We start from the raw sequence: 27,257 nt of genomic DNA on the forward strand, positions 1-27,257 counted from the left end.
ATGAAAGAAGTCATGGACAGAGGATGGAGCTGTGTCGTCCTCTTTGGTGTATTTGTAACGATTTCGTTGAGCTTTGGGTTTTTACAATGTATTGGTGTGTTATATGTGGATTGGCAGGAAGATTTTGACACGAGTGCTCAGGCAGTTAGCTGGAGTAGTGCTCTTTCCATCGGTGGATATGGTATTTCAGGTGAGGTGAATGCGAGCGCGTATGTTCAGTTCAGTTCGGGCAGGATCTGTGGTTCAGGTCAGTTAATTTCATCACAACACACATTGGTACAAGTAGAGATAAATGTTACACTGACACAGAAGAGACATTTTTACCGGGCATTTTTAGAATTACTTAGTATCAATATACAAAATGCAATACATAATAATTAATATACAGATGAGATTAATATTATTATAGTAGTATTAGTATAGTATTATTATTATTTATAGTAAAACTATATTTAATATTGTGGTGTGTGAGGTGTGAATGCCACGGAAACGCAGAGCGTTTAGAATTGTGGCATCCGTTTTATAAAAGTACTTTAATAAAAGAGACATAAATAATGTTTAATGTTGCAGCAAATGCCAAAAATTAAAAACAAATAATAAATTAAACATGCTAATCGTAGCATTGACGTAGTAGTGCTGGCAATGTATGAATAAATTAATATAAAGTATTAAATTGTGTGTAAACAATGCAATGGTAAACATTAGACAGACTAAAGTTTTATTCAGATTTCCTTTGACAGCTTAACCATCCCGTATACGTGCGCGACGTCAGGCGTGTATGGCAAGCCAATGGGGCCAAAAGCGTGGAACAGCTACGCGTAGCTTCTTTCTCGTTACGAGCAGCTGTTTGACCAATCAAAATAGTCAAATTTAATCACGTGGTTGGGTCGTTAGCTGCGCGTAGTATAGTTATAGGTATCCTCTTTCACAATTATTATCTTGTAATTAATTTACGGAATTAGCATAGATAACGAACGGGTAAAGGAGGCCAAATCACAGCACGTGTCAAGAGAACATGCTGCTAATGCCTGGCTAAAATGACACAAAGCATATTTATTTAGTGTTTCCAAGTTTACACCGTGTTTAATAGCAAGTAACTTTATACTCGGGCTGTATTAGCGGTGCAGGGGATATGAAGGTCAAACAACAACTACTACTGATGTAAGTAAAGATATTGCAGGGAAAGCGATATCACATGCCACTGTGTAAATATGGAGAGAGTAAAATGGGTCATCATTTTTTTCGGAAGGGGGGGGGTTCCTAAATTTACAAAAGTCGGCGTCAATAAATTGCGGCCCTCACTATTTCGGCATCAAAATGTTATGACCCCCGACTCCCACCACCGATACACCTTACCCCCTAGACAGGCTAAAATTGTATTGAAATCAGTCTTTTTGAATACAATAAACACACTATCTGTAGTCATCTTGTGACTCCCTACATTTTGTCATTATCAATTTATGACCCCCCTCCCCTTATTTTTCTTTCCAAAAAGTATGACCCCCTATATTTGGGATCCCTTCCGAAGAAAATGATAGCCCCTAAATATAGAACAATCATCATTCTGTTCAGATATTACTTTAATAGCACCTATACCATTTTTTGCTGATATACTACAGATATTTTCATTTACAAAAATTAACAACGTAATATTTGTGAGAGAGGATGTTTACATCAGCTCCACGTGTTTAAAACCGCGAATCTGATTGGTTAATAAGCTGCACGTAACGAGAAAGAAGCTGCGCGTAGCTAGTCCCACGTTCTGAGCCGCTTAGCTTGCCATAGGCGTGTGCATTGGACCTTGTGCAAATAATACGCGCTGGACGGCTAGCAGTACGCTCAATTTGTAAAAGGAAATCTGAATATTACTTTAACAAAACGTCCTAAAATTGAAGCATGAATGAGCTTACAAAGCCAACATACAAAAAACACTGCAAATTCATGGTAATGGCATTAAGCCTATAATATCAAAAAGACGTCATGGTCAGAGAAATGATAAGTATAGATGCCATAAGTTGATTGCAGATAATTTAAGGCATGGTACACATGCCAATACTGCGTCATGTGTAGAAACAGACATACGTATAGGGCCCTACACAACTTTCAACTGTCTATACAAGCACAAATGGAAATTATATAAGAATTCTGGGTGGATCTCAACACTGCTCCTTTTGAAGAATGTACCACACTAACCAATGTAAGTCACTTGGGGGCAGTGTTGTAGTCAGCTCAGAATCCAAATATAATTTCCGTTTGTGCTTAAATATAAACACTTTTCAGTTGAAAGACTTTAAATTATGTCCAGACACAAGCCAAAATATAGAGTTATTAAACTACGAAAGAAAATATATGAAACAAAAGTGAGAAAGAGTGTGTTTTCCCAGAAATAGAACTTAACCATGTTAACACTACTGAATACATGTCATGCAACAACTATTGAAAGAGCATTCGGTGGACTGTGAGTGCCTTTAAGGGGGCTTACTATCATTTTCTTCGGAAGAGGCGTCCTAAATATACAGGGGGGGGTTGGTCATAATTTTTTAAAGAAAAATGGGGGTGAGGAGGGTCATACAATTTTTGATGACCAAAATGTAGGAGTCACAAGATGACCACAGATAGTGTGTCAATACAATGTTCCCCCAGTTTAGGGGATAAAGTAAAGCAGGGGTGTGTGTGTGTGTGGGGGGGGGGTCATAAAATATTTGTTGCCGAAATAGGGAGGGTCTGACAATTTTATTGATGCCGACTTTTTATAAATTTGGTTGGTTTGATTGATCACTTAATAGTTAACATTCAAGGAAAAAAACCGATAATTTATTTGATGATGATTCAACTCATTAACACCACTTTGCCATGTTACGGTATAATTGTAACTTGTTTAAAAATTAAACAATCTTGGATTAGTTGGGTTTATTTCACTCACTTGGTAATAGACCATGTATATTCCAGGCCTTGTATCCAGTGTATCGGTCTGTACGTAAGCTGTCGATGGCAAGCATTTTTCTGTGGATTGCTCTATTTCATTCACTTCCCAGCAAACACAAAAACGTTTTAAAAACGTTTTAAATAAGTTATATTTTGGCTTTTGGTTTAGGTAAAAACGTTTTAATAACATTAAAATGTCGGGTTATATAAAGGTCATGATAACGTTTTAAAACGTTTTGTATGAAAATACACTACAACAATATTTTGAAATGTTTTCAAAAAATGTTATTGTAAACTATTTTTGCAAACATTTTTGCCAAATATTGTGTCAATACTTAAATAACATTATGTTGAAATATTTGAACCCAGCAAACACAGAAATGTTCTTAAAATGTTTTTTCAAAACCTTTTAATAACATTTAAATGTCGGGTTATGAAAACGTTTTTAAAACGTTATTGAAAATATTTTGGGCAAACATTTTTCGCAAAATATTTTTTCAACCCAAAAATAACATTCTGTTTAGAAAGTTTTGTATCAAGTTTTCAAGAATATTTTTGGAATGTTATTAAAACGTTTTTATACCATTTATATAACCAGACATTTACACGTTTTCTGTAAAACATTTTTGTTTGCTGAGCAGTAGATTATCAATAAATGTTTTTTAAGGTTATGTAAACGTTTTATACTCTTAATATACCCTTTATATAACCCGACATTTAAACGTTTTCTGACAACCTTTTATAACCTTTTGCGAATGATGTCGAAAACGTTTTGTGTTTGCTGGGTTGGTTATACGAGACCATGTACATTATTCAATTGTTTAATTTCATGTCTGGTATCAAGTGTAATCAGTCCGTATGTAAGCTGTCGATGGCAAGCATTTTTCTGTGGATTGCTCTATTTCATTCACTTGGTTATACGAGACCATGTATTCAATTGTTTATTACATGTCTGGTATCCAGTGTAATCGGTCTGTACGTAAGCTGTCGATGGCAAGCATTTTTCTGTGGATTGCTTTATTTCATTCACTTGGTTATACGAGACCATGTACATTATTCAATTGTTTAATTACAGGGCTGGTATCCAGTGTAATCAGTCTGTACGTAAGCTGTCGATGGCAAGCATTTTTCTGTGGATTGCTCTATTTCATTCACTTGGTTATACGAGACCATGTTATTGTTTATTACATGTCTGGTATCCAGTGTAATCGGTCTGTACGTAAGCTGTCGATGGCAAGCATTTTTCTGTGGATTGCTTTATTTCATTCACTTGGTTATACGAGACCATGTACATTATTCAATTGTTTAATTACAGGGCTGGTATCAAGTGTAATCAGTCCGTACGTAAGCTGTCGATGGCAAGCATTTTTCTGTGGATTGCTCTATTTCATTCACTTGGTTATACGAGACCATGTACATTATTCAATTGTTTAATTACAGGGCTGGTATCCAGTGTAATCAGTCTGTATGTAAGTTGTCGATGGCAAGCATTTTTCGGAGGATTACTTGCGTCTATTTCTCTGACTTGTTCCCCATGGATCACACGCATTATCCATCTTAATATCATCATGGCCGTTATGGGTAAGTCCGTAGTAAGGTATTCCTCTTATTTTACTTAAATTTGCGTCTTATTTTAAATATTAATTCCTAACCTCATGAATATACGCGATGCGCGTGATCCAATCATATTATTGCGAACGCTAACATAATTCTCTCACAAATAACCGCGTTTGCGTATCGTTTCTGCCTCCGATTTGCCACTGTCACCTCAAAACAGATAGCGCGCAGTTATCAAAGCAACTTAGTAGACATTTGAATTGTCATTTATTACCAGTGGCGTACCGTGGCCGTCCCTTCCCCGGGGTGCTGAAGAAATTCGAATTTTGCCGCCCCTTCCTCAACAGCCCGAAAAGGTTGCCCCAATATTTTTTTACGGTCGTTTGAAAAAGTGAAGAGAGAGAGAGAAAAAAAAAAGGATTTATAGGCCCTTTTTTTACTAATTCTTTTGCCGTCCCTCTTCTTCCGCCGTCCCTCTTCTTGCCGCCCCTTCGTTTTGGCCGCCCCCTGCTTTGACCCCGGGGGGCTGGCGCCCCCAAAGCCCCCCAAAATACGCGCATGATTACGATTACTTTGCTGTATAGTGTATTCATTTTTAACTTCCCTCGTAAAAAAATCGCACCTTGATATCCTTCCCAATTAATTATTGAACATAGGTATATCATCTCCACTGACGTACATATCCAAATGCGAGGGGGGGGGGGGGGGCAATGATCAGCATATATTTTCCCAAACGTGGACTTTGCCCCCTCCCCGTGCTGGTGACAACTCTCTAGTCCGACAGTTCCCTAGTCCGAAGGCTCCTTAGTCCGAAGGTTCGCTAGCCCGAACACGTAATTTAACATTCGCTAGTCCGAATTCTGAAAAAAGGTTCGCTAGTCCGAATATCGGGTTCTCTAGTCCGAAAGTTCGTTAGTATAGAATGAGGCTCGCTAACCCTAATCTCGAATCTCGGCTGGAATCTGCTGCTTTTTATGTTCTATTTTTATGTTGTTCATTTCAGGGTTCGGCACAGGTTTCGTATACACCAGCGGCATTGTAGTCCTAGGTTACTATTTCGACAAGAAGCTTGCTCTAGCCACCGGAATAGGAGTGACAGGCGGCGGTGCAGGAATGTTCTTGGCTCCTTTGATACGGTACTTAAATGATGAATATTCATGGAGAGGCGCCATGTTGATTATCGGAGGCATGCTGGGAAATATCTGTGCAGTTTCTACTCTATATCGAATGAGTCATGCTGAAATGATAAACATGGCGAAAATACGGCCAGATGTTAAAGGCATTCCAGTTAAAACTAAGAACAAAAATTCTGAAAATGACAATAATCCCGATATAAAAATGGGAAAATCACAGCTCATGTTGGTTCGCCATCCAGGAACTCAAAACGGAAAAAATCTGTAGCTCAGAATGTGAGGAAGCATTCAAAAGCATTTGTGAAATCATACACTAACGTACTATCCATACGATTTGCAATGATATGCATCGTGTCGCCCATTTTGATAGGTATAGGGTACTATACATCACTGCTATACTTGGTTTCAAACGCCATTCATCTCGGTATACCAAAAACAGACGCTGCTTTTTTTCTTTCTATCTTTGGTATATGTGGAATAATAGGACGTCTTGGATATGGCCCAATTATTGACAAAAAGATCATGTCACCGTTCTTCTTGCAAAGTTTACTCTTGGGCATAGCAGGCTTGACCTGTTTACTTGGGTCTCTCGCTAAGTCCTATGTAGCATTGGCAATTTTCGCCGTAGTTCTTGGATTTACCCAATCCACACAGTACGCATTGTTCACATTGCTATTAAGAGAGGTGGTTGGAGTCAACTATTTTAAGAAGATATTTGGAATTGCTACGTTACTTTTGGAAGGTACGGCATTAATCGCTCTACCTTTTATGGGTAAGTAAGGGGCTGTACAATAATTAGAGAGATTTGCGATGTTCCATACGCAGCACGTGGACCGTACGTTTTTACGTACGTTAATACGGCGTTAAATATTGCTAGTCTCGGTTCCAAACTGGATTGTGCTCATTCGTCACGAAGGAGAACAAACCGCCTGGAACAAAGACTATAAGCTACTATAATATCTGATCTAGGTCAATAGAGGGCATAGTGATTGAAAAAATAATGGTTAGCGCAGGCTACCGAGTCTTTGCCTAATTCAAACAGCACGCTCTTGATCTTGACTAAAAACCAAGGTTGTATGTTTGTGCTCCCCAAATATTATAGTTGCCCAGAACATATATTTTGGTAGATTAAGGATCACTACATCAATATATCGTGACTTTACTTTAAAAATGCGACTTTTTCGTCCTGAAAATTTCGCGCGTTGCATGAACTTCGACATGAGGTAAAATCAGCATATTTCAACGTAGCACCTGTGTTTTATTACACGTTGGAATCCAAAATGTGAAATCGTAATGTCATTTTATATACGCAAAGTATCACACACAATGGGCAATCTCTGCGTTTGGACATCGCGTATAAATTTCGTCAATTTTTAACACATCGCTGCACCTTTATTATAATGATTTGTTACAAACAAAAAGGATCATAATAATAATTAGATTTTCTTCGTATGTTCATTATCCTTGACTGTCTTTAACATTGTAAAATTGATTAATTTTGTGCATTGTCAAAGATGTATCTACGTTTATTTCGCACGTGGAAAATCTTCAAAACTGGCTAAATACGTGACCTCGCTTCGATACAGGAGAGCAGTTTTGAATAGATCAACGTACGTCCGATACATACGTTTGGAAATCGCAATCTCTCTATTATGTGTAACCGGGGTGGTAAATTCTCAAAAATAATTAATGGTCTACCAAAACTCGCTTGCCCCTCACCAGGCATTGCCGTTTGAGGCGAGCGATCTCAAATCGCTCGTCGATCAGCGATGGAGTATACATTTAGCTGAACCAATTCTAAATGACCCCATCCTAGCAAATCGCCACCGCCGGGAATGCAAGATACACATGTAAGGGTCTATGTATATGGGTTTGACGTCTTAACGTCCCATCCGAAGGACGGAGTACTTTAATGATTCATTTAACTAATTCTAAATGACCCCATCCTAGGAAATCTACACCACAAGACAAGTACCCTGTCCATTACGCCACGTCACCTAACTTTCTTTGCTTTATTCTATGTAAACTGACCTCAAAAAGAAACTTATAATTTTTCACAACTTGTGAATCACAGGGTCATATCTTAAAACCCTGTCCATCAAAATGAACCAAAATTATACACAGGATTAGTTCCATACTCCACTCAAATCACACGCCAGTAACCAAGCAGTTGTCCTACTGACACTACAGCAAAATCCACTGACACGGAACAGCTTCCTGAACCACTTTCACAGCCCAACATTTGGCACCCAGCACCTGTAAGAATGCATACAAGATCCTTGCATAGATGATAAGACGGTGCTGCGTTCTGCTTTTCACGCACTTTCTTTAAGAAACAGGTCTTGTTACTTACTATTCCACTTACTCTGGGAATTATCACCTACCTGTGCAAGGATCTTTTAATCATTCCCACAGATTTCTTGTGCTAGGTGCCAATTATTGGGCTGTGAATGTGGTCCAGGAAGTTATTCCATGTCAGTTCATTTTGCTGTTGCGTCAGTTGGATAACTGATTGGTTACTGACATGTGTTTAGAGTAGATAATTGAAGTTAACCTGTGCGTAATTTTGGCTCATTTTGATGGACAAGATATATGATCTTGTGAGAAATTATAAGTTTCTTTTTGAGCTCAGTTTAGTTATCATCGTTTTTATTCATTGTACTTTAGTTCTTTATCATATTTTATTGTTAAATATTACTTACACCGAATGTTTTCCTCATTTTCCCGTTCTAGGTTATGCTTATGATGTAACTGGAGACTACCGAGTGTCATTTTACGCTGCTGGTAGTGCAATGTTGTTAAACAGTATTATCACTGTGATGGATCGTGTTTGGGTGGAGCTTGATAGACGACGACAAAGATCGGGCTTATCATTCTTGGTTTATTAAAAAACAAACTTAATGCAGTCATAGGCTGAATAAATATGATATTGAACAATAAGTACAGGGTGTCCCAAAAGTAACTTAACATTGTAAACTGGCCATAACTTGCGTTGGGTTAATAGTGTTGTTACAAAAATTGCACAGTATGTAGATAATTCTTTTAGAAATGTTATGATACCAAACATGCCTATGTGGTCATGACCCTTTGGCATGGAATTAACGGATATCTACCGTACCGTAAAACCCACTTTTATAAACGCAAAGTAAGTCTCGTCATTTGAGACGTGATAACACGATATAAGGTGTTATCGTTTAAACATCTGTTTTGTTTAATTTTGCTATGTTTGTTTGATTGTTTGTTTGTTTGTTTGTTTGTTTGTTTTCAATGCGTAATCTTCATTTTGTGTTTTATCTGGATTTTATATGGAAACTGATCTTTTCTGAGGATTCGATGAACAGTTGTACGCGGTACGTTATTCTCCATTGAATGTCGACGTACTGATCGTCTTGGGCTTTTCGCCACCGCTCTTCGTATGACACCGATGTTTGTAGCCGATCTTCTTGTTCTTCCACGTCCTGCCCGAGGTAGATCATAAACAGATCCAGTGGATAGGAATTTCAGCTGGGTGCATAATTTACATTAAAAACTTAAAAACTTTGCTTGAGTGCGTTTGTCCGACTTTGTCTTGGCAAAGAACCATACGATCGGAATCTGTTGATCTATAGGAAATTCATCTTCATTTCAACTGTTTTAAAGTAAAGTTTAATATTGTCAATATATCCTATTTATACTCTAAGGCCTCGTATCCATAGGCTGTTCCCTTGTGGCGTGTGCCCTTGTTCCGTGTTTACTTTTTCCCATGTGACCTGCCACACAGACAACGAACCTTTGTTTTGCTTAGTGGCCGTATCCATAGGTTGTCTGTGTGGCAGGTCACATGGGAAAAAGTAAACACGGTACAAGGGCACACGCCACAAGGGAACATACTGCAGTTACTGTCTTTTTTTTTTAATGCTACGCCGACACAGTGCTCTTTCCCATTGACGCGTGACCTCTACAAATAGCCCTACGTTAAAAGTATGGGGATATGACTAGTTAACGTCGCTGTGTGAAAAATAACCGGCCAATATTAAAAGTACTCTTCTAAAGTTCTAGAAAATATAGTTTTTAACATGTCCTAAATTTTTAGCTAATTTAGATGTTTGGAAATATTCGTACTTTGGTGTTTTAGTTAATGTTATAGGTAATAGTACATTGCCTAGTTAACGTCGCTGTGTGAAAAATAACCGGCCAATATTAAAAGTACTCTTCTAAAATTCTAGACAATATAGTTTTGTAACATGTCCTAAATTTTTAGCTAATTTAGGTGTTTGGAGAGGGTCGTACTTTTGTGTTTTAGGAAGGACATGTAAACGACAGATAACACCAAAAATATGAAGAAATTATTTCCAAACCGTTAAGGGGGTACTACACCCCTGGCCAATTTTGTGCCTATTTTTGCATTTTTCTCAAAAATTATAGCGCATTGGTGACAAGTAAGATATGAATATGATAGGGGCAAGGACTACAACTACTGCACTGAAAATTCAGCAACTCAAGTCAAGTGGTTATTGATTTATTGATCAAATATTGGTTTTCCCTCATTTTTGACTGTAACTCCACAACTGTTGTCTGTGCTGAAATAAAATTTCCAGTGCAGTAGTTGTAGTCCTTGCCCCTATAATATACATATCTTACTTATCACCAATACGCTATAATTTTTGAGAAAAATGCAAAAATAGGCACACAATTTGGCAAGGGTGTAGTACCCCCTTAAGTCAACAATCATTATGTTGCTCATTTTCAAGAATGCTGGTTTACAAAAAGCACGCCATTGTCTGATTTCGTGAACAAAGCCACACATACCATTGTTTCCTTTCGTTTCCTTTATAATCGGTTACCCAACTGAAGCTATGAATATGAATACCAGCTTTATTGCGATATCGCACATAAAACAGACACTTGTGCACAACCAGAGAAGATCCGATTTAATCAGTTGAGCTGTTTCAATGAGTGTTATTTTGGTTTAATAGCTTTTAATGGGGTTAAGTCCTGCAAAGGTCGAGATGAATTTTACTGTAGACATGACTGCATCATGACAGCCTATGGATACGAGGCCTAAAACAGCAGTCACGTTTACGCTAGGCCATGTAATCCATGAATGTTCATACCTAAATGTAGTGTGTGCAGTGAGTGAACCAACTCTATCGTTCAGGGAAGCACCTCATTCACATGTGCTTGAACAAAGAACATAGGCCTATGAGCTTGCTTTTGTGGGTTTGATACACACATATGTACAGTCGCACAGTAAGGTCAAGGGGTCATCAATAATGCTGTTTTTGGTGTCAGAATAATTCTAAAAGATCAATCTATGTGAATATGTTTTCCATTTTGGTATGAAGTAGGAAATATTTGAGATATGGCATATTCTCAATGTTAAGTTACTTTTGGGACACGCTGTATATCTAAATAAATTACAATTTAAGTAAAATAACATGATTTTGCCTTACCATAATTGTTAAAGATACGAGGGGTGGTCAATATATTCAACTATTATTTATCTCCGCTCAAGCATGACTTTGATGACTGTTACTTACGATCAATATAAGTTTGTACCTTTGTGTTTTAAAACAAATGTCTATTAGCAAGGCTGAATACTTGATTACGTAATGACATTAGGATAAACATAATAGCATACGGATACTGCCTTATTTATGGTGAAAAGTAGTGGAGAAAATAGCGAGCTAAATTGAGGTATTGTTACATAATTCCAAATATCTCGAAAATAAAAGTATGGAATCTGGCGCGGTTTTGGAATGTGGTAGACCGATAACACAGGGTGTGTGTCTGTACATATTAATGTATTGGGCAACAGGCAATACAATTTTCCAGGGCTCCTGATTGCTGGTATTGCATTGCATTGGATTGCAGCTTGATGCAAAAATTCCTTCCATTGAGTAACTCCAATTTTGAGTAGGCTTTATCACCCATTGTTCTTTACATAATAAGAGGTAGCAAGTTTAATCAACTACAAAATTTAATTTGATTAGATTAGATAACTGATTATTAACTCTCTTCACGCAGGTGTCGACTGCAGACGACACATTTTGAACAAAATTCAAACATTTCAGAATTGTAAATTTGCATTACCATATTTGGAATAAGCATGAAAAATGCATTAAGATGAGTACAAACAAGCCTGGTATTGGTTCAGTGGTTCTTTAGATAGCTCTTGATATTTTGAGAAAATTATCTGAAAACTTGGACTTTTTATGTTGAAGCGTTAAGGGAGGGGTTCCCAGTGGTGAAATCACAAACATTTCTTCCTTGTTATTGAACCTTTTATTTTTATTTACAAAAGGTCAAGTTTATGTAATCAAAGTAGCACACCATAGAGAGGCTTTGGATTTGAATAAGAAATTAGAATTTCAAAAGTGTTGTTTAATTTTAGCATGAGACTGAATATTACCATTTCGAAGTATCAAGACCAAAATTGTACTTTTTTAGCTGTATAACTTTGTATCAGTGGTTTTAAAGCAACAATTTCAGATGGTCCTCAAACAAATAGTTCCTCGTCATATTTCCATGCATCGCCAAGGCCTATTATAATAGTGATATATTAACCTCTAATGTATCTGTACATCCAATTGAATGGAAAAATAAATATTCTACACACAACGTCATTGTGAAAAACAAATTAATGCTATACACTGAAGATAGCTGTAGGCCCTACATCATCATGATCATGCTAAATAAAAAGCCATCTACTTAAAGGCCCATTCAGTGATTTGCTCATCCGGATGATCGTAAATATCATCAAAATTCAGATTTTGGTACCTTTGACATTGTCATAAATGTGTTAACATAGCCTGCTAGTGGTTCAGCCGAAAGCCGTGTATTTATGACAAAAATAAGGAATATACAGCCTGAAAAATTGTGCAAGTAAAAAGTGCCCTCTATGGCAATTAGAGAATACCGTTGTGACATGACACTTACATCAACGTCAAGGGCGCAGTCTTAGCTCTCAAATGTCGTTTATTCTGCTCAATTTGCTTGTTTTAATCTCGAGATATGTTTAGTTAACAACGAAGGGTAAAATCACAATTGTGCCACTTTTACTAGGGAAGAGGCTGTACATGTAAATCATGATAGCTGATGTTGATGCGTCTAATGCACTCCACACTTTTTTGTTATTTTGTTTTCTCTCCCAACAAGTAATACGCGTTCACTAACCTATAAGTGTGCAATATTTGTTTGTCTTTAAACATGTCTTGAGTGACAAAAAAAACAGTATTTACCATGATAAAATCATTGACATGCACATGTATTTAATTCTACAGCAGAATGTGAAATATATATTTTTCTTTTAATCTGTTTTAAGTGGGAAAAGAGAATCATATAACACCTGTATCATGATAGAACAGTAAAAACAGTAAAAACAATATTTATTGTTGTGTAATTGATGCATTATTTTGATTTCACGAAGGAACTCTTGATAAACTTGATGCTATCATTGATTTATGTGTACAGCCTTCTTGATCTTCCCTAGCAAGAGTGGCACAATTGTGATTTTACCCCTTTATAGTTAACTAAACATATCGCGAGATTAAAACAAGCAAATTGAACAGAACAAACAGCATTTGAGAGCTAAGACTAAGCCATTGATGTTTATGTAAGCATCATGTCACAACGGTATTTTCTGGTTGCCAAAGAGGGCGCTTTTCACTTGCACAACTTTTTTTTTGACAGGCTGTACATGAATCTGTAATTTATAGATGAGTTGACTTCTGACGTCAATGCCTTGCAGTATGCGCGCGCATCATCACATTTTCCATTGTTTTTTGCCTGGCAGTATGCGCGCGCACCATATTTTGTTCAGGGCTCGTGTTTTTAAAACTACCGCCACATCACAATAAGAACAGTGTAGTGGTTGCATGGGGTTCACTCAGGCATTAAAATATACCAGTCCCTTGCCTTTGTTGATAAACATTGAGGTCAAAATTAGCTACATGTATTTGAATGGGGCTTCAACTTCGCCAATACTGCTGTTTTCTTCGTTTTTTGGTAAATGTTTTCATTTCAAAAATACCAAATGACAATTTGAATGACTTATCCTTCACTTTTAAGCAATTTAAAAACAATTTTTAATTTTTCTACACTCACTGAATGGGTTTTTAAGATAGCCTATTCGTCTACATGTTCATGGCATTATGTTATACCTCATGTTAATTTCCGTCACATCAACATATTGATTAACAACATTGATCAATAAAACATGGTTAAGGTAGTACTACATCCCTTGATCAATTTGTGACTTTTTTTGCATTTTTCTCAAAAAATTATAACACACTGGTAACAAAATAAATATCTATTATAGGTGCAAGGAATTCAGTTACTTCACTGTAATTTCAGTGACTCAAGACAAGCTGTTCGTTACTTATGATAAGAAAAGAGGTACCGGTAGAATGTACCTCATTTCTTAACATATATGAACCACTTGTCTGGAATCACTGCAATTTCAGTGAAGTAATTGAACTCCTTGCCACTATAATATACATAACCTTTATTACCAGTGTGCAGTTATTTTTTGAGAAAAATGCAAAATTAGTCATAAAATTTATCAGGGGGTGTACTCCTTATTCTAGAAAATACAGCACTAATTTTTTTTAATTAAAAAAATATTATCCTGTTTTGCCAAATGAAACATAGCTTAATCCTAATCCTTTAGTTAGTCCTAACTGGCAATAAAAGACTTTACAATTTCTGCAATTTGAGGTAAAATGGTCCAAAAACATGCAATTTTGCATGTTTTCTTACAATTGTAGTAACAAAATTGTAAGACTTGACACAAGTCTAAGCATTCAAATGATTGAGTATAGGCTTAAGAGTTAGCTCATAATTTTAATATTATATGTTATTTTTGCTAATTGGTTATGAAAAAGATTGGAAAATGTGTTTTCCAAAAATTAGAATGCATAACTTGAAATTAGTCTTTGTTCAAGTCTTTGGACCTGATTTTCACAGAATACAAAAAAGGTCGAAAACACCCTAAAAATGCATGTTTTTGGCCCGTATTTCTAAAAATTGACCAAATATTAAAATTTGACTTTTATTGCCAGTTAGGACTACCTAGGATTAAGCTATGTTTCATTTGGCAAAACCTGATAATATTTTTTTTAATCCAAAAAAATTAGTTCGGCCGTGTGTCCTGAACTCGCCACCCTTAGCGTTACATGACAAATATTATGAATTTTTACACCAACCGGGTTTCTAATTAAATCATCAACCCTAAACTAGCAAAAGTATACATTTTTGGAAAGCTGACGGCATAAGCAATTCAAATATATACATTTCAACTCATTATACAGGGTGACCTGCAAGTTATACAGGGTGGAATAAAAAAGATTTTGATAAAAAATGGGTCACTCAATGCATTGCTTATTACCAACTTAAAGTAATTAACTGGAAGTAAGCAACATTCATTTGGTTAGAGGATATGGAGACCCAACTGACTTTGGAAGAAACCGAAATCACAGCTGTTTGGTAGTCTCGGAATATAGGGTGTCCCAAAGTATGTTAGATATTTTTACAACTCAACATGTTTTGAACCTAAACATTTTCCCCCTAACCCATACAGAAAAAATATGTCCATATTTAGATTCCTCGTTAAATGTCCCTTCAGAAAATCTATACTTTGACTATGATAGGATAAGTAATTAAAATTTTACAGTAACTTTTAGATTTTGAAGACATCTGCATTACTTACTACTGTGTTTAATATGACAACGGGTAGTTTTGTATGGAAAAGTTTGTATTTTCTAGACTAAACCAATCATAAATGATTAAAAACAATTAGTAGAATTGTTTAGCTGTAAGGCTATGAGTCTTTTAGATGCTAAATAGAGTCCAAATCCAATTTACAGCCTTTACAGAAGCAGATTACGCACTAAAAATACAAAATACCTAAAAATCCCATAGAGTTTGTGTGTACCACATCCCCCACCACCACATCCCCCACCACCGGCCACCCTGCCCATTCTGAATTCTATGAAGCACATTGTTAGTATTAAAAAAGTTCAAGTATTTCTTTTTACAGGGTTGAAAGTGCATTTTATTTAGCAATAAAATGATACCACAAGCATGACAATAATTTCTTGCTTGACAGAGATATCATCATTTGTTTTGAGTCGACTTTGGCAAAATGTAACGTCGCCACCTTTTTTTGGCGGCGAGCGCAAGACACACGACCGTTCTGCATTTTTCTGGAATGGGGAGTAGTTCCACAACCTTGGCTTGTGGTTAACCAGAGATAAATCAATAAAACATGGTTAAGCAATAAACATAATCTGCGTGCCTTCACTTCCTTGGCCATGTTGGCCAGAACAACAAGCTCATGGACGTTCAATTATTCAAAATCCCTTCAAGACGAAGACTTCAGTGGTTAGAACGTCCGCCCAACAAGCGGAAGGTGCGGGTTTTTTTCTCTGTTTTATCTGCCATTGTAATTTAATGTTAAATCGTGCTAGTGTGCGATGCATGGTTTTTCCTTCAACGGTATATTCATGGTACATAATTTGCATTTATTAGAACAAAATAATATCCTCGTGTTATGTTTTAAGAAAGTCATGTTATATTGATACTACATGTAGCGTCGCAGCACTGGATCCAGCAACCAGTGTCTACATGTAGCGTCGCAGCACTGGATCTAGCCGCAGTCTGTGGCCCTCACGGACTTAGCGAGCGCGTAGCGCGAGACGTTCAATCGAGCGCGTCAGCGTTGCTGACGCAACCTCTCTGGATAGTATACTAAATAGCAACAGAGCCCGAAAGTAGTGCTACACTGGATCCAGCAACCAGTGTCCAAAAGGGACGTTAGGCAAAGGTATTAGTAGAAAGTGTGTGTAATTTTGCTCTGACATTCCTGTTTTCATACGGAGAGAAAGGAGAGAAATCATGGAATCTTCTAATATAAGGACAGCGGATGGAGTTGGGTCGTCTTGTTAGGTGTATTTGTAACGAGTACGTTGAGTATGGGGTTCTTGCAATGTACTGGTGTATTCTACGTAGATTGGCAGGAAGATTTTGACACCAGTGCTCAGGCAGTTGGCTGGAGTAGTGCTGTTTCCATCGGTGGATATGGTATTTCAGGTAAGAAAAAATAAAGAAAGGAATAAATAAATAACAAAAAAAGAGTTAGTTTGCTCTAGGCTGCTAGCATTCCCTCTTTGGACAGGTCATGTAATAATAATGAAATAAAATACTCAAATAAATAAGTAAATTGATGATTAATCTAAAATTATGATTAAATAATTAATAACTATAGTTAATAAATCAATTAATTAATTAATTTATTTATTTAATAATATAAATAAAGAGAATGGAAATGAAAGTAGATAGTAAATGAACTTGAAACAAGCAGAAAAACTTGGCCTCTAACGGTTTATTCCAGTTGAAATCCATACACCGTCTTTAGATGACATGACCTTTTTCTCCCACACAAGGGTGTATCACACTCCATGTGTAAAGTCATGTCTTCCATGGGGGGTGGGGGGTGTACAGATTTCAACAGGAATAGCCCAATTCCTTGTAAGGGGTTGTGGATTCTCAAATGGTCTGCCAAAAATCGCTTAGTGCCACCCCTTTCCATCCCTTAACATATGCCAGATTTTGGAGAACCCCAATTCAATTGAAATTGTTTAATCATGTAATGCGGGGGTAGCGAGTAGAACATTACGCTTATTTGAATGTTTTCTAAACATGTTTATACACCTTTTTTAGGGGGTAATAGCACTGAATGGTGCCCAAAATATATGTGCCGAAAATCGCTTGCCCTGTTTGGCTTGCCAAAAAATTTCCCCCCACTTTTTGGCCTACCACCAAATATTTGTCCACTATAATTCACTGCACCCCGGGGTACACATAATTGTTGCATCACCCCTAAACGATTGCTACCAGTTTGTACTTTCTGAAAAGCAAAGTAGATCTAACTAAAATTGGTCAACATTTGTCAAAATGTTAAAAATGTTGGATCAGATGTTTTTACCAAAACATTTTAACCAGTGTTTTAGGGTGTATTAAATGTTAAGTTTGAGCTGTTTGCGACAAATGGTTACTAATAGAAACAAAGAACTATAACATGTTTTTTTCCGACAGAGAGACGGCAACAACTTGTTTTGCCATCGAAGAAACAAACTTGTAATGAAGCTTTTATTTCTTTTATAGCAAATATTGTTGTTAAACTATTTTCTGTTATCCTCACGTTTCTGATTCTCCTGTCAACTTTTGAGTTGCACATTATGCATTGACATTTAGTAGCCAATACCTACGGGGTTTTCACAGATTTGGGATTAAAGGTCAGTATAGCCGTCGATGGCAAGCATTTTACGGTGACTTGATATGTTGCATCTATACCATTCACTAGGTAATAGACCATGTATTCAATTGTTTAATTACAGGTCTGGTATCCAGTGTAATCAGTCCGTACGTAGCTGTCGATGGCAAGCATTTTTAGATGAATTAGTTGCGTCTGTTTCACTCACTTGGTAATAGACCATGAATTTAATTGTTTAACTATAGGCCTGGGTATCCCCCGGGGAGGGGGGGCACTCAACACAAATGACCATACGTGTATGCTCCCCCGGAAAGACCCCCCTTTTTGGATTTCGCACTTCCGAAAGACCCCCTATATTTTGACCAAAATAGAGCTCCGAAAGACCCTTGATTTTGATAATTTCAGCTCTGAAAGGTTTTTTCAGGCGATTTTCAACCAGAAAGCCAAGAAAGACCCTTGATTTGGACTGTTCGCAGCTCCTAAAGTCCCAATTTTACTTGTTCGCAGCTCCAAAAGACCCCCTTTTATCGGTACGCCGTCAGCTCCCAAAGACCCACCACCTCAAAATTCCGGGGGAGCATACCCACCAACATTTTTCGACGTGCCCCTCGGGGGTATCCCAATGAAATCAGTCTGTACGTAAGCTGTAGATAGTGGCAACATTTTTAGGGGGATTTAGCGGCTATTTCACTCACTTGGTAAAAGACCATGTATTCAAAATGTTTAATTACAGGCCTGGTATCCAGTGTAATCAGTCCGTACGTAAGCCGTCGATGACAAGCATTTTTAGGTGAATTAGTTTTTTTTAGTTGCGTCTGTTTTACTCACTTGGTAATAGACCATGAATTTGATTGTTTAATTCCAGGCCTTGTATCCAGTGTAATCAGTCCGTACGTAAGCTGTCGATGGCAAGCATTTTTCGGTGGATTAGTTGCGTCGATTTCTCTCACTTGTTCCATTTGCATCACACATATTATTCATCTTTACATCATCATGGCCGTTATGGGTAGGTATTCAGACTTGTAGTACCCGTACCCGTACTCGTACCCGTACCCGTACTCGAGTCCCAATTTCCGTACCCGTACCCGTACCCATGGCTCCGTACCCATATCCGTACTCATGGACTGGGACCCGTACCCGTACTCATGGCTTCGGACCCGTACCCGTACCCATGGGTACGGGTACCATCCCGGGGGGGGCACTCACATTTCCCAGCTATACGGGTATGTGCCGCGGCGACGACCCCCTTTTTCAGAGCCACTGGCCGTTCCTTAGACCCTCTGAATTCATTGTTTGCCCGCTCTGAAGCCCCAAAATTTTCTAGCCGTTCCATAGACCCTCAGATCATCGATTTCCGCTCTCATCGGCATCTTGAGAGACGTGTTTTCTGTCCTACTATTTCAAGCCCAAAAGCAGACCCAAAAGCTACTTTTGCGAGCCCAAAACTTCAAAGGGAATTTTCCATTAATTTCTTCCCCATTGAAACACATTGTAAGGAATAAGGTGAACTTTGGGTGGGATTTTGGGCTCCTTTAGTAGTGGCAACACTGGTTGACTGATAATAAATAAACATTGCAGCAATGCCGATCGCGAGAGTCCAGCTGGTGAACATTTAGCTAGAAATAAATGATTTTGAGATCTCTTTTTGGAATAAAATTGCCAAATATGAGGAAAAGTACCTAAATAATTATGTACACATCCTTGCAGCTCTCCATAAACAATGAATTAAAAGGTAATTTACGATCTACTGGTCTAGTAAAATCGGGAGTGGAATGGCTGTCAAATTCTGCACACTTCACTCAATCATCTCATGGTATAAGCATGACAGTTCAATGTAGTCTAAATGTTTTTCTATTCGGCACTGAAAAAATAATTCTTGTGGGTTTGTTTTTATGGTGGGCTTTTGTAATGCTGCTATAATTATCAGTAGGCTAATAGCATAGATTGTAGGTCTACAGGGTCTAGTAATTTTGATTTGAATGCTGTTTTGCTTTGTTGAGGTTTCCATCGTATAATGGGCCAAACCAGACCTATTTTGCATTAATGATTTTCCTGATTAATAATTTAAAGCACAATTCAAAGTGAAATCGATTCCTTCAAAAATCTGTGGCAAAAACGCAACAAAATTGAACCCTGGTTTGGCCTGCGGGTTTAGTTTCCGAGATTTTTCAGATTTTGGCGGCCGATCAGTTCCCAAGACCCCCTTTTTGGCCAGTCAATCAGTTCCCAAGACCCCCCTTTTTGACCGGCCAATCAGTTCCCTAGACCCTCCTTTTTGGCTGGCCGATCAGTTCCTTAGACCTCAAGTTCGAAACTGGCGGTGGCACACCTACCAAAAAAAATTCAGTGCCCCCAGGGTACCATACAGATACATGGCTAAATGCATGCAGGAACTTCAGAGTAGATCTACTCTCACTTCCCACTCATGAATCCCACTGCAATGTGAGTCCTATAATCAAAGCAAATCTAGGTTACATGGGATGGGATGGGTGGGGAGTAACACATTGAGCCAGATAGCAAGTGCCCTAAATTTTAGCCTGGCCCAGGGCCATGAAAAAGGTAAATATGGCCCTGGATACACAAAATGTGTATGCTACATACAGTGTTACCTACATTAGCTTACATTGTGACAGTCTCCAGCCTGATGTGCACACTTTATGCCATCCATATACATGTATTACAATACCACATGTTGCATTCACCATGTTCACACTCAGAAAATAAGCAGCAAACTGGAAAATCATTTCAAGAAATTATCTTTTGTGGTGAATTTCAAGTTATCATGTTCATACCTTTTATTCATCATTTCAATATTCCCCATCCTAATACACCCACCCTACATGCACAAGTGCACACATGAAGAACTACACCATAATGTGACCGGTGTGAGCAGTGAACACTTTCCGCCATGCACATGTACTTGGGATAGTAGGCCTAGGCCTACATCTGAGTCACATGAATAGAGAGTTCCTTTACCGCACCTGTAAACACTGAGAAATTTAGGATTTATAGGTAAAGTATTAATAAATCTTCGGATATAATTATCCTGATGTACATAATTAATGATAATAATTATATTAAGCTAATGGATAATCTGGTGTGTGCCAGGGATGTGTGAATGTGCATGAAAGGCTCCACTTATTTGGAAAATTGACAAGTAATTAAAAGAGTACAAATTTTGGATCAAATTTGAGATCCACTTGAATGTTATAGCACTACTAAATGTATGTTGAAATTAGTATTGCGCAGTCTGTGTGTCCATGCATACAAAGACATTAAAGCTAGATTTACTAAGACCATATGTCTTTTTGTACTTGATTAATTCCTAAAAACCAGTTCTGCAACTTTCTGTAAATGAGAGTATTTCTTAGCAAATAAAAATGTCACAGCAACTCATGGCACACATACAACTTAAAATGTATGTTGTATGATTATGACGTAATAAATTTCTCCAATTTGTTTTTGGTGCGGAATGTAGTTTTATTCATTTGTTGTGACATAAACATGATAAAAGAGTGTATTTACAGCAAGATATTGCTAATAGATTAATGTTTAAATACCAATAACAATAGCTTTGTTTATACCCATACCCATAATAGGACCCATGTACTCGTACCCATGGCCTGTACCCGCGTACCCATATTGGGACCCGTACCCGTACTCGAGTCCCAATTTACGTACCCGTACCCGTACTCATGGCTCCGTACCCGTACCCGTACTCGCAGCCTACTTTGGATTCGGACCCGTACCCGTACCCGTACTCATGGCTTGGGACCCATACCCGTACCCGTACTCATGACGGGTCCCAATACTACAAGTCTGTAGGTATTATATATTTGTGCCAAAGTAATGCCTAATGCTTTGTCAAAGTCCGATCTTATTACTCCAGTATTTTTCAGTAAGGTGGTATATGTACATGAGGAAAATTCCAGGGAAATTACGGAGTGAAAAATTCAAATATTTAAATCCGTGACAGGCAGCCCGTCCCCCATGATTAAATAACTCAGTTTATTTTATGCTCTTCACTTCAGGGCTCGGCATTGGTCTTGCATTCACCAGCAGTATTGTAGTACTAGGCTACTACTTCGATAAGAAACTCGCTCTAGCAACCGGACTAGGGTTCTCAGGTTCCGGCGCAGGATTGTTGATATTGGCTCCTTTGATACAGTACTTAAATGAAGAATATTCGTGGCGAGGCGTTATGTTGATTTGTGGAGGCATGTTGGGAAATATCTGCGTGTCTACTGCTCTGTATCGAATGAGTCAGGCTGAAAGGGTTAGCATGACAGGAATACGGCCGGATGTTAAAGACACTCCCTTAAAAACAAGAAAAGGAAACAAAGGAAAAGAACAAAATATTGACTTCGAAAGTAGAATCATCAATTTTGATAGTCTACCTTCTCGGAGTTCAAAACAGAGACAATATGTAGCCAAGAATGTGATAAGGCATTCAAAAGCATTTGTTAAATCATACACGGATGTTTTATCCATTCGTTTTGTAATGATATGCATTGTATCGTCCGTATTGTCCGGGTTTGGTTACTTCACAGCATTGATGTACTTTGTTTCAAACGCCATTAATCTCGGTATACCAAAAACGGACGCAGCTTTTCTTCTTTCTATCTTTGGTATAAGTGGAATAACAGGACGTCTTGTTTATGGCCCAATTATTGACAAAAAGATCATATCGCCATTTTATTTGGGAAGTTTACTCCTAGGTACAGCAGGCTCGTCATGTTTTCTAGGGACTCTCGTTAGGTCTTATGAAGCATTGGTAATATTCTCCATAGTTCTCGGATTTTCAGCATCCACATATAACGTATTGTACCCGTTGTTATTTAGAGAAGTGATTGGAGTCAAGTATTTTAAGAAGATCTTTGGAATTGGAGTAATATTGTGGGATGCCACGTCTGTTGTTGCTCTTCCCCTTATGGGTAAGTACAATGTTTCAAGATTATGCATGTTTTGAACTTCTGAGACAGCAATGAACAATCCCATCCTGTTCAGACTGATCGGAACACGCATCTCACACATTTTGTCAGTTCCGTACTCTGTTGGAAGACGAAGTCATGTCCATTAGATGCACTGCTGACTTGCTTGTCCCAGGGTCATTATCAGACTGCGCAGAGACTTTACTAGTGTTTTCGGCGCGTGGAAGAATTTTCAAAGTGCAATTGATCCCCGGTATATGATATCAGAGAACAAAGTTCTTCTTTGTCTTTTCGTTCCCCATATATCTTCTTTCACTCTCTTCGCAAATCACCTTTTCTCTTTAGGTACAACATCTTTTTGGTCCTATCGCGCTATCGGTGACCGAAGAGGTACCGATGGCACTTTTTTTTTTATCGTACCCTGAACATTTGTACAATGCAGTCGTTTTGTAAAATGAAAAACAATAACCCTATGCAACTGCTAATTATTATGCTTCCTACAATTTATTACATCTTCAGGGAGTGATATGAAGAGTCATCGGTACCTAACCGGGCACCGATAGTTCTATAGGACCAAATTGAACGTGGCGCCTTATGGAGACTAGCGAAAGATAGGCAAATCGAGAAATTCTCAAGACTTACGCAATTACGTTCGCTATAAGAAAGGAGGACCGGAGGGCAAAATCTCGTTGGGCAGGCCACTGACATATATGCCACTGACATATGAGGTTGTTTCTGCCTAACGAACATATGCATTTCCTCTGACTGATATCAATGAATATATTTTTTTATAGTTTCTTTGAAAAGAATATCCAATCTTCTCTAATATCACATGTTCAAGTGAGAAAACTGACGAAAATTGTTCTTTCTTCGGTGGTGTAAGGGAAATAATCTTTGCAATATGTCACCTTAAATAATCACACATTCGTATTAAATGTCAGAGTTTGTCTTTCTTAGATTCCCCAAGGTTTATTAGAATAATCATGTTTATTCTAAAAATGTCAACATCAGACTTCGGTTGTATGGGTAAACAAATTATTGGGTATTCCTAGAACATATTTTGATTTAATATTATGTTTGGGTTTGACCCAAGAAAGCCTATGTTATTTCTGTTGGGGTCCACCTGAACACCGGGACGAGCTGGGAACATTTAGTAGGTAACACCCTCCTATTTTCAAAACTGACTGTAATATACATATATTATATGGGTCTATAACTATGTCATTTTGCCTGATGATCGCCGTGTAAAAGTGTGTGTGAAACCGATGGTTGCGAAATAAACCTAAATTTTATGTTGTAATAAGCACCGCAAATAACGCACCGACCATTTTTTGCTGCAACGTCCCCTGCGAAGAACGGAGTACTTTCATGATTCATTTACCCAATTCCAAATGAACCCATCCTAGTAAATCTCCACCGACAGGAGTTGAACTCGGGACCTCATACACCAAAGACAAATTAAGTACCCTGATCATTTCGCCACGCCACGTAGCTTTCTTTGCTTTTTTGGCTGTAGTTATCATCTCATCGTTTTTATTCACTGTGCTTAAGTCCTTTATATTCTATTGTTAAATATCACTTACAGGCACATTCTCCGATAAAGTGTTCAAAATGCCAAATATGTGTCGCCCATAGTTTCAAGTCGTATTCAGACTTGTTTCTTCAGAAAGAAGTAACTTTTATTAATATAACCTATACTTAGGAGTTGCTTTTTAAAATGTGTGAGGCTAGAGGTTGTAACATGCCTAAAAAGTATAAAACAATAAATCTGATTATGCATGTCCATTGTTTTCCTCCATGTCGCCAGCCAAGGTGTGTTCAGTATAACGTGTCCCTGCTCTCTAAACATGCGCGCACATGATGGATTATAGGTACTTTTCATTAGCTGGTATCATGCCCTAATTATAAAGTATAAATCATCACAACACAGATTATTAAATTTTTCCAACAGGTCTTTCAGACTATGTCGCCAATATTGTTCACAGATACGTTACCATATTTCAAATGGATAACAATCTGTGAAAATAATTGGCTAGATGAATGTTCTCATATGTGATGAATCAAGCCGGCTCCATAGTTATATTATATATATGGAACAAAACACAATGGTTTCAAAGTTTAAAAAAATCAGGTCTATTAATGGCAAAAAGTCCTAACGTTACGTTCATGCCTTCACAGATACGTTACCTAAATTCTACTCTCCTCGGAAAAAAACGATGTGATAAATTAAGCCAAATACCATACCAGACTTTAGTACATTGGGTGATGACTGATCAAGTATGGGTATTAACCCAGCAAACACAAAACGTTTTTGACATCATTCGCAAAAGGTTATAAAAGGTTGTCAGAAAACGTTTAAATGTCGGGTTATATAAAGGGTATATTAAGAGTATAAAACGTTTTCATAACCTTAAAAACATTTTTGATAATCTACTGCTCAGCAAATAAAAATGTTTTACAGAAAACGTTTAAATGTCGGGTTATATATAGGGTATAAAAACGTTTTAATAACATTCCAAAAACATTCTTGAAAACTTGATACAAAACATTCTAAACAGAATATTATTTTGGGGTTGAAAAAATATTTTGCGAAAAATGTTTGCCCAAAATATTTTCAATAACGTTTTAAAAACGTTTTCATGACCTTTATATAACCCGACATTTAAATGTTATTAAAAGGTTTTGAAAAAACATTTTAAGAACATTTCTGTGTTTGCTGGGTTCAAATATTTTAACATAATGTTATTTAAGTATTGACTCAATATTTGGCAAAAATGTTTGCAAAAATAGTTTACAATAACATTTTTTGAAAACATTTAAAAATATTGTTGTAATGTGTTTTCATACAAAACGTTTTAAAACGTTATCATGACCTTTATATAACCCGACATTTTAATGTTTTTAAAACGTTTTACCTAAACCAAAAGCCAAAATATAACTTATTTAAAACGTTTTTAAAACGTTTTTGTGTTTGCTGGGTAAGTCGGTCAGTTTTTACACTTGCACGATTAAGACAAAATTGGGAAAGGGTTTCACAGATACGTTACCACTGATACGTTACCCCCAATACGTACAAGTAATATTGCTCAAAAATGAAATATTGTTGAAAAATCATCCATGCATTGTTTTGTGTTCTTAAACTATTAGAGTTTACGATTCTGAATGAATTTTATGAATTCTTTGTGGTTGGCATTTTGTCATTCCTGAGACCAAACTTGGACGCTTTAACGGAGAATGGGCCTACATGTTTATGTTTTGGTCATTTTCCCGTTTTAGGTTATGCTTATGATGTAACTGGGGACTACCGTGTGTCATTTTACGCTGCTGGTAGTGCGATGTTGTTAAACAGTATTATCACTGTGATGGATCATGTTTGGGTGGAGCTTGATCGACGATGGCAAAGGCCGGTCTTATCATTCTTGGTTTATTAAAAAACAAACTTACTGCCGCCATAGACTGAATAAATCTAAATAAACAATTAAGGGGGTACTACACCCATTGCATTTTTTTTGCACTTTTTGCATTTTGTGAAGAAATGGGAAAAAAATTGGACAAAGTAGTATGCAAAATGAAGGGGCAAATCTCCTCGTTCTATTGGTGGCATCGGTATCAATGTAGCTTACATGCTTTTACAGTTAGATGCCAAAAGGTGGTACATCACCGATGTTTTAAATTCACTTCATTTTGGAAAGCTTACTGTCAACGGATTTCGTTAAAATTTTGGATACATGTTGCTAACGCATTAGAGAAATAATGTTGATGTAAAATGGAAATAAGTGGTTCTTGATGACTTCATGAACTTGATTTTCAGTGCTCCACACCTATCAACAAACGAACTGGTTAAAATGCTTCTATTTTCAATGATAAGCTATATTTTGTATTTTTAACTAGCGACATTATTTCACTGAAACCTAATTAAGCCGTAGGTAAAAAGTTTTCACAACCAAACTACAGTTATGTTGAAAAAAAATTGCATTTCTCTTCACCTATACCATCAGATTAGGTAGTTTTTCGTAAGCTTCATTTTTGTGATTTTGGTACCAATTTTACCTTTGGTTTGCCCAATCTATTTCAACTAGACAATATAAATTGTACTCACCATTTACATCCATTCCCAAGAAATTATTTTGTCCATCATAGCATTATATATCCAGTAAAAAGACAAACTAGACCAAATATAAAAATTGATGCCTCATTATAGCTATGTTGATATATCACATGTATTTCAAAATGGTTGCCTAAATTTGACCTCAACCAGGTGATTATAACCTGATCTATGATGACCTATAACCTTATAGAAATCTCTTTTCCAAACAACACATGATATAGGCTAAATTGTATTAAATTTGCTATACCATTCATTGAGGAAGAGATATTTTAGCATGCCTAGTTGATCACAGTCTGAATATGGTATAACAAAGGATATAATTTATTCTATTCAAGTACTACTTGAATAGA

The 27,257-nt window shown here is 37.2% G+C and overlaps 1 protein-coding gene across 1 annotated transcript; it reads left to right on the forward strand.

The window, feature by feature from the left end:
* Positions 1 to 26,230, forward strand: LOC140167765 (monocarboxylate transporter 12-like). Its single transcript, XM_072191055.1, has 8 exons — positions 1 to 190; positions 4,366 to 4,506; positions 5,486 to 5,879; positions 6,161 to 6,387; positions 16,605 to 16,685; positions 18,734 to 18,874; positions 21,900 to 22,802; positions 26,076 to 26,230. Exons 1-8 carry the CDS (start codon positions 1 to 3, stop codon positions 26,228 to 26,230), a joined length of 2,232 nt encoding a protein of 743 aa, XP_072047156.1.
* The last annotated feature ends 1,027 nt before the right edge of the window (positions 26,231 to 27,257 follow it).

This window comes from Amphiura filiformis, chromosome 13 (genome assembly GCF_039555335.1).
Source record: "Amphiura filiformis chromosome 13, Afil_fr2py, whole genome shotgun sequence".
Taxonomy (NCBI): domain Eukaryota; kingdom Metazoa; phylum Echinodermata; class Ophiuroidea; order Amphilepidida; family Amphiuridae; genus Amphiura; species Amphiura filiformis.

Excerpts from the sequence above, each read along its gene's own strand:
- LOC140167765 (XM_072191055.1), top strand. The coding sequence starts at position 1 with ATGAAAGAAGTCATGGACAGAGGATGGAGCTGTGTCGTCCTCTTTGGT. Across the intron at positions 5,880-6,160 it reads ACTCAAAACGGAAAAAATCT|TTTACTCTTGGGCATAGCAG; the intron begins GTAGCTCAGAAT and ends CTTCTTGCAAAG. Across the intron at positions 18,875-21,899 it reads CATCATCATGGCCGTTATGG|GGCTCGGCATTGGTCTTGCA; the intron begins GTAGGTATTCAG and ends TCTTCACTTCAG.